The sequence below is a fragment of the Mastigoproctus giganteus genome, chromosome 2, assembly GCF_048544385.1.
Source record: "Mastigoproctus giganteus isolate SK-2022 chromosome 2, ASM4854438v1, whole genome shotgun sequence".
Classification (NCBI taxonomy): Eukaryota; Metazoa; Arthropoda; class Arachnida; order Uropygi; family Thelyphonidae; genus Mastigoproctus; species Mastigoproctus giganteus.
Window position 1 is genome coordinate 216,888,203 of NC_143576.1, and position 9,493 is coordinate 216,897,695.

Consider the following 9,493-nt stretch of genomic DNA (forward strand, 5'->3'; position numbering starts at 1 on the left):
TAATGCAGAGTCGCTTCTAGAGAGGTGTGCCAACTCCATGGTTTGCCTAGACCACCAGTTGGCAACAGCTAGAAATGAGTCCTAGCAGTTTATTGAGTTCATTAGGCTCAATATAGCTTCAACTAGTTTAGAAATGCTAGCAAGGTTAGAAAGACAACAGTAGCACGCTATTTCCCATATGTTTTTTTTCTCTCACTAAGTAAGGAGTTGCCCTCGTGGGTAGCACAGTTGGTAGGATCACTGTCCTCCTCACCCGGTGGAAAAGACCTGTTTTCCACCGGGATTATTGGGTGTTAGGAGCCTCGGCAACTATGGCCGAGGCTCCTAAAACCCAATAACAACAACAACTAAGTAAGGGTATGAATCATGACACCTATTTACTTTGACTTTCACTACATGATATTATCGAGTTCCATAGCAGTTGACAAAATCATAGGAGAGGCACGTCACAGGTAAAGATGCAATCTTCGCAAACCGCAGAGAACTTGTTCTTCTGTTAATTGGTTCGTTGAAGTTCATTTGTTGCTTTACCTTCCGAAAATGGTACTTGCGTTTCTGGGCTGTGAGATTTTTTTGGGTATTATCTCCAGGTGACTTTCGTTTGAATTCGGCATTGAATACGTGCTGGTCTCTTTTGCATAAATAGAATTGGAGAATTGAAAATATATTATATGTACTATGTACGTTGCTGATGCACCAACAAATTTAACAACAACAACAACAAGTACTATGTACGAAGTATGTTTATATGTTGTTTTATATGAAGGCTGTTTGGAAAGTTAAATAACAGATATGTTTTGGAGGAAAACAACGTATATTTTCCAATAGCGAAACGTCATATGAATAAAGATACTCATTCAACTTTTCATGTCCTCTTAAAAATATAATATTTAATATTAATGGGCAGCGAATTTTGTGATACTTACAAAAGCTTTGATATCAATTTTTGGCGCAATATTTCGGTTTCCCTTTATGTGAAGTATACGTTTATCTTTATTGGCAAGGAGCGACCGAAATATGATTGGCAATCGCCCAGTCAATCGTGCTCTACCACTTGCCAGCCCCTGCTGTACATCTTTTGTTGACATTAGGTGATGAAACCAATGACCAACCCACTTGAAATGTGAACAGATTATGCATCCACTTGTTACTTGAGTAACAAGTCACAACAGAAGCATTGACAGTGTCCAAGCTAGAGTACATTTCTGACCTGGATATTGTGATCCTTGTAGCCTAGTTTATCTATCTCATTATCAAAATTCCAGACTTGGTGACACTCCAAATACGAGGTGGAGGGAAGCTGAATGTGCAGCACTGAAGGAACCACGCATCTCTGAGCATACTGAATAATGAATCCGGTTTCCAACAGCCAATGCACTCTTGTTTTATAGAATACATAGTCGCGTAGTGTTTTCTCCTGCATGAAAATGAAAGAAATGCAAAGAAAGCAGTTTTTAATTTCTGGAAAAAAAAAAAAAAGCCTGCAAATTATAGGCATTTTCACATTTCGATATTGCCTATAAGGCATTTTTTGGAATCACTTTACCGAAAACCTAGATATCAACAAAGAAGATGTCAATAAAGCATTTCGATGGAGAATGGTTATCAAGGAAGGTGTAATTCAGCAATATTAGCAGTTACGGTGGTTCATTAATGACAGCAATGACAAATATTAATTACAAACGCCTGGCGCGCACCTAGGATTTTGATTTGGGGGACCGCTAAAGCCTGGTAGCCCTTCCCCCGGTACGCACCCTTGACGAAATTAAAATATTCACAAAATAGAATAATGTTACGAATTTACATGTATTTTTTAAGAAAAAATTTTCACATTTCGAAATTTGACGTATTTCTTATCTACGGTAAAACGTCGATTATCTGTGGTAATTCGGGGACGCTAGAGCCCGGATAATTGAAAAACACAATCAAAATTACGTTTTTATTTGTTTAAATAACTTCCAAAACACATAAAAACATAAGATATTACATGTATATAACAAAACAGTAATATTTTATTCATTTTGATAGAAAGTCTGTAATTTTTGATTGTTTTTTTCTCATGTGTCCACGAATTTGTAAAATTTCAATATAATTTACATCATCTTGACTTTCCACGAATTTAAGTAATGTCTCTGCAGCTGTTAGGGCTTCATTAGAACTTACTTTGCAAGCTGGCTGTAATTCCTCATCATCGTCCTCGTGAGGTCCTGCTCTTGCACACTTGCCTCTTCTAAGTCTTCGCATCCTTCAGTATTTTTAACTGAGTTTAAAACATAAGGAACGATTTCTACAATGTTATTTGAGTCTCCCAATTCCAAGTTATTTTCGGCTATTCATCAGCCAATATTTTTTTTGAACGATTTTATAATTGTTTATTTTAACTTCCACCCGTACAGTAAAAATGTTATAGACAGCATCTTTAATTGCTAGCGACTTCCAAAACAAAAGCGGATTCTTTTCTTCCGTGATAAAGTCCATCATCAAGGTCTTTCTATACAATCATTTCATGCTCTCAATCACCACCTGGTCCATAGGTTGTACCAGTGGTGTTACGTTGGGTGGAAGATAAATGGCAACAATATCGCCATTTTCTGTAGATAGTTTTTCCAATGGAGGATGGGATGGAGTGTTATCTAATAACAAAATTGCTTTGTGGGGGTGACCTTTACAAGAATAAATTTTTTAACGTCAGGAACGAATTTATCTGTACACCATTTTTCGAATATATCCCTAGTCACCCATGCAGATCGGTGATTATATTCGTCGTGTCCCTTAAACTTCTAGGCGATTTTGATTTCCCCACTACGGTTAATTTTTAATTTGTCATCCCCTGAAGCGTTTGCGCAGCATAAAATTGTTATCCTGTCTTTGCTAATTTTATATCCTGGTGCATTTCTTTCTTGTAAACCAGCCCAATATAGATAATTTGTTTCTAAATATGCCACATTTAGAAACAAATCTATCTATATTGGGCTGGTTTTTAATGATGTCCCGTACAGTTTTCTGGCCAATTCCAAATTCGCCTGCAAGCTTTGAAACACTTTCACCTTTTTCGCGTCTTTTAATAATTTCTAGTTTATTTGTGCCACTGTTAAAACAACTCGTTTTCGTTTATCTGACATTCTGAAGCACAGGAACAAGCTTTCGAGATGTTTAGTAGACAAATGCGAATAGGTTACATTTGTATGTTGTTTGGCGTTAGAAATGCAGCAGGTGTTTCAAGACACTTGGCTTCGCATCTGCGGGTGTAAAAACATCTGACGTGATTTACCAGGTGGAAAAACAAGAGACGCGACAGTGATTTCCTGTATGTACTTTACAAATCCACTTGCACAGATAAATAATATTCTTTAAGTGTTTGATAAAATAAAACCACATACATATAGAGGACCACGGTTAATCCGACACCCTACGGATAATTACGCTCCGGATAACTGACATTTTACTGTATTTTGAAATAATTCGTAAAATAAGTCTAAAAAATTCCTAAGAATCACAAAATTTTATACAAAAAGGAAAAAAAAAGTAGCTCTAAATTCACTGTCGGTAAATCGGATGACAGTTGTCTTTCTGGTAGAGCAGGATTTGCTCCAGAAAGCTTGACAAGAATAGTTCTCCTCCAAAAATCTACCACAGTAGTTAAGGCGGCCATCTTTAAAACTTGTGCATTGTAGTTAAAATTTTGTAACACGTAATTTCTGACTTTTTTACTCAACTGATTACGTTTGAAGTAATGAATGTGACTACATGTGGACTATTTCAGTCAAAATGCTAATATATTTACTACATTTCATCGATTTATTTATTATTTTTCCAGGAATTGCAACATGAGCTTCCAACAGTTAAATTCCCATTTTTGATGTTAAGTGGAGATAAGGATAAAATATGTGATGTTCGAGGAGCCAAAGAACTTTACGACGTTGCTCTGTCCACCGACAAAACCATTAAGGTAGGCTTATTAAAATAATTTTGATCGCGATTCTCCGATATTTCTAGTTAATGAAAATTCAAAGTAACTTGAAAGAAAATAGCGCAAATGCCAGCAGAAGTATACGTGCAGCTAGGGGTTGGGAGGAGGGCATTCATAAATTCTGTAGCCCAACCGTCCTAACACTTCAATAACAATAGCTTTGATATCACCCTCTTCGAAATTCTCCATATCATATTAAAAGTTTTATTATTTTTGCAAAAAAAAAAAAGAAAGTTACGTAACATTGTATGACACCCTCCCACCCTCCTCACACGTGGTAAAATTTTATCATCCCTGCGTTACGTACTTTGTGAATGGCTCCAATGCTTGTTTTACGATTATGTTGAATTACGCTGTTGTTTATCCAATTCGAATATAGAACTGTAAATAACCTTAACTTATTAAGATTGTAGCTATATTAAATCGATTTCAATCCCCTACATCAGAATTATTTTGATGCACTTCACGATATTTCCATATTTAAATAAACAAACACAGCGTGACCTTTATGAACTATTCGCTGTATTATGAACAAGTCGAGAGAAAATAAATCCTGTTAACCACTTCACCGCATGCTTTCTCTGTTACCATAGAAACTGAAATAACAAGATTTTCTCGCCTTTTACAGATCTACCCGAAAGCATATCATTGTTTGCTATTGGAGCCAAATGGAGTAGCGGAACAAGTCACTCAAGACATAATCCAATGGTTGGATGTCAGGGCATAATCCCTTTTGCAACAGGACGCACGAAGATCGTCAACACCAAAGGTTGTCAACACGTTGAGCTTCTGAAAATACCTCTGAGGTTTTCCAGATAATGTTGTTTCACTGGATGAACAGTTGCGCTCAAAATTCCGTTATGTGGCGCGCAGGTAGAAGTAGATTGGAAGCAGAAGATCTTATTTTCCATCTCTGATGCTTTTAGGTTAGCTTCCATGTTAACTGTAGGTAGCTTCCTCATACCAAAAATTGACATATATATATAAAAAAAACGAGTTATTTTTCATTCTGATTTAACAAAATGCATTAAACCTGAATAAATTCGTTTTTTTTTTTTTTTTTGTTCATTTTAATAAATATGAATGAGTGTCAACTTACCGTAACCCTAACTCACTTTAACAATTCAATTTTAATTTTAATAAATAAATAATTAATAATCAAGTGTAAATTATTAATGATAATCGATATATATATATATATTAAGATTATTACTATATTTAATACCACATGAAATTAATAATATAGTTACTTAAGCTATTTGCCTAAACTACTATAAATTAATTAATCTTAATGGAAAACAATTACGTAACGTCCTTTCCTACTATTAGTTTATTTTTTAATTTTAACTGACCTTTCATTTTTTTTTTTTTTTTCAGAAATATAAAATAATAGTTAATTCTTGAAATGAATAAAACAAAAGAGAAAAATATGGGGTTTTGTATGTATAATAGGTAAAATAATATAAATGCTTGATAAATAAGTTTTCCGTTTGTTCTCCAGTCAGCCACATAAAGCCAAAAGAGGACGCATGTTAAGGAAATAAATCAAAAATATTTTGCATGAGATTTCCTCTAAAGTAACGACAAATTTACTTAAATTTAATAGCCCAGATTGTTTTTCTTGTGTTTTTTTCTCATCATTTGTGCATCATGTATTGATAAACACACGTGGTAGTGAGCAACAAAGGAACAGGGCAGACGGGGAATATGCTTCAGCCGCAAAACTGAGAAGGAGATCCTGCATATACAGGTTCAGAGTTCAAAGTACCTCTTTACAGTGCTGCATCTAGATTTTTTCCTCGATGTAAATGATAAGGCAAAAGAAGAACTTTAAACTTTTCAATAGTAAATTCAAATGGCATAGATCAATGCCGTCTCGATTCATTGTGAGACTGTGACAACAAGTTCGTGATGTCATGTTGCCTTCCGAATATTCAATATGATAATTATCAAACTACCAACTCCCCACTTCTTAAATAACATCATAATATTACTGTATGCTTATTTGGCCACGATTTCTTATAGTTACACATTTTACACCCTGTTTTTGTTGATAGTGTTGTCCATCGGCAGTTGGGAATACTTGGTGGCTAAAGTGACGCTGAGAGCAAATATTTCATTTCCCTTGAAATCTATTCAGTTTCCAATAGCGATTGCTATCGCAATGTTAAATAAAGGGACTGAAGTGTTAAAAGTTCTTGTAATTTCACCTAAGAGATGTAGATATTTCCTGAGTAACCTTAATTTTGTTTTTGGTCATTTAATATATCACCTGCTCATTGTAAATATGATTTCATTGGACATTTGTTCATAATCGAATTTATATGAATTTTTTCATACATTCCATGATCAGTTAGAACAAATTTTAGCTATAGATTATTTTGTGGATATACTTTTCTTATTTGGTTTCGTATGCTGGAAGGCATTGAAAATGCAGCGGCAATCCAGCCATCATGTTTTTTGGAGATAATAGCATAGGAAAGGAAAATCCAATCCTTCGTGGGGGGGGGATGTTAGTGGGATAATTGATGATGATTGCTCCAACCATTCATCCCTCCATTCCCCCTCATGGCAATGAAGGTACCGTCATAGGAAGTTATTCAATGAATAATGGTGGCTGACTCTAATCTTTGTGGAATTTAAAAATCCAATCGGTTGTCTCTTTTCATTGTGCTTATCTTTTTTATCTTCAAGACTGCGTGCAAAAGTTGACGCTTTTCAAGAAAGAAAATGAAAGCAGTTTGGTTAAAATGTTTAAAATTTACTGACATTTGCTTTTTTGGTATTTTCTGATTTGGATTCTATTATTGGGGTACTGTATTATTAATATTTCTTATCATCGCCTTGGATGTCCTCGGTCTGATTTGGAGAAATACCGTCACTGAAGGAAAAAATCCTTGACAGTTGCTTCGAAGCGTGCTTCTCTGGCTCTCCAATTGCTGCCAATAGAACGGTTATTTTCATTAACGATTATTCGACTGATTTCGTTGCTTTGAATAGTTAAGAATCTTTTCTTTCCTCAGACTTTATTTTCCTCTGCTAACATTTCTTATCGTGTCGCCAATACTGATGAATCATATCCTCCACCTCCAATATCTACTATATTACTATTATTTAATTAATTGAGTTTCTTAACCATTTTCTCGAAATCGTTTTGGCATTTTTCGAAAATATATAATAATTTCAGTTATTTCGACAAACTAGCTTAATATTTTCTAATTTTCTCATTAGAGGGCAGCACAAGACATACAAGATTTGATAGATGGAAATCTTCATACAGTAACTCTTTTTATCGAATAAAAATTATAAATACCTTTGACATTACTTCATTATATTATTTGTCAAGTATGCACAACTTTAATGCAAGTCCTGATGAAATGGTAAAGACATCAAAATAATTTTGAGGATGATGTACCTTACTTCAAATAAATGACCGTAATACTTAAGGCTTTTTTTTTTTATTCCAAGCTTTTCTTGTTTTTTTATTATTTTCTAAGAGTTTTTCTTGTTTTTTTTTATTCTTTCTAAGAGTTTTCTTTCTTTTTTTATTCTCTTCTAAATTTCTCTTTTGTTTTTTTTATAATTTTTATCTAAGAGTTTTTCTGTGTTTATTTTTAAATTCTTTTCTTGACTTGTAAAGCTAAAATTAGAAACAAACACATATCCCGATATCGTTCACATTTTGTGTTAATTTAATTACGTATTAATTAATCTCTAATAGTAATTCGCACATGTTCCATTAATTTACAAAAGTTTCTGTTGAAAACAGATTTCATGTAATTACAGTTTAAACTATCATTTTAGCATTCAGTGAATATTATACATGAATTATTGAAAGATGTTTCTATTTATCAGATATAATTCTTAAAAAGTTAGTAGCATATGTTTCGTAAAGCGAACTCAGGACAAAACGCTTACTGTTTTTTTTTTTTTTTTTTTTTTGTTTTCAAGCTTCGCTAATGACTTACTCAGTACTCAATTAATACTTTTACGAATTAACTATATTCAATATGCTGACTTAGTTGATTTTTTTAAAAACAGTACTAAAAAAAGAAAAATTTTGCGCCGTGTAAAAGATTTTCTTTTTTGTGCTCCGATATTTTCACGAAAATAAACCATTATATATAATGTATAAACCAGTATAATAATATAATAATAAACAAGCATAATATATATAATGTATAAACAAGTATAATATATATAATGTATAAACAAGTATAATAATAAACAAGTATAATAATATAATAATAAACAAGTATAATAATATAATAATAAACAAGTATAATAATATAATAATAAACAAGTATAATATATTCAAACAATCCAATTTACATATTTTTTTACATCGCCATTGCTGATGTAAGATTACAAGCTTCAATCCTCAAAACAAACGTAAAAACAAAATGAAAAATGAAATGCTTTTCATTGCTGCCCTCTGACGGCCGGTGATTAAAACAATTGGTCTGTCTCTTATATTTTGGATTCCAATGACTTAATTTGTGAGAGTGCTGGGATTGTTATTGAAATACCAAAGAAATAATGAAATACATTTTATATATATATATATATATATTACAGCTTTAATGAAATAAACTGTAAATAAGCACATTTTAGGATTATATGTAGTACACTTCTGTTAAATGTTTCATAAAATTAGAGAATTCCAAGAACGAGCATTGTAACGTCAGTTTTCAAAGAATCCTGAGGGTCCGAGTTTCTAGTTGGAAATTGTATATCATTAAACTACTTAGTTGTCAGTGAGTTATGTATGGAAAAATAAACTAGTTAAAATGTTTACCATCAACAGTTACGTTTTCTCTATGCGATATGTGTCTCTATAACTTTTGAAATTCAATTTTTTTTTTTTTTTTTGAGCTAAAATTGAATTTCAAAGTTTATCTATAAGAATAATTACATGAGCATTGGCTGGTATGTTGATTATATTCAAAAAAGGTAAAAATTTATTCAGAATACACAGATGGCAATATTTTACCAAAGGAGTACTTTTCCATATTTCTATTGGTAGTCAACTTTAATCAGTAGCGTATCTAGGGCCGTGGTGACTCCATTGTCCGTTTATTGTTGGGTCCCATGACTGGAGATAATAATGAGATAAATAAAATAATTATATTACCACCAAATCATGATATAGTGGTGATTTATTTATTTATTTATTTATTTATTTATTATTTTTTTATTTTTTGTCATCACCCTTCTCATTTTCTGAGCACAGGGCAGCACCTGGAGTGCCCGTGCCTGAATACAAGTCTGCTTTAATCCTAAACATTTTAGTGTAAATTTTATTAGAAATAAACCCAATGTATTTAGTGAATTAACTAATAAAAAATACACATCTTAGATTTATTGTAGGTACGCTTGTTAAAAAGTTAAAGGATGTCCTGTACATACACAGTTTTCAAATGATGTACTGTTGTATCTGCATGTTCATTATTAAGAAAATAATGATGTAAATTATTTTCAAGTTTCTTTATACATAATATGTATACAGTATATGCTCCAAGT

The 9,493-nt window shown here is 32.7% G+C and overlaps 1 protein-coding gene across 1 annotated transcript in view; it reads left to right on the forward strand.

Moving 5' to 3' along the window:
• The window catches only part of LOC150090090 (monoglyceride lipase-like), a 38,694-nt gene extending 33,750 nt beyond the window's left edge, over positions 1-4,944 (forward strand). The window contains exons 6-7 of the mRNA XM_090368964.1: positions 3,818-3,949; positions 4,599-4,944. Of these exons, the coding sequence (XP_090225090.1) occupies positions 3,818-3,949; positions 4,599-4,697 (231 nt within the window). The 3' untranslated portion in view covers positions 4,698-4,944. The remainder of the gene's footprint in view (positions 1-3,817; positions 3,950-4,598) is intronic.
• The last annotated feature ends 4,549 nt before the right edge of the window (positions 4,945-9,493 follow it).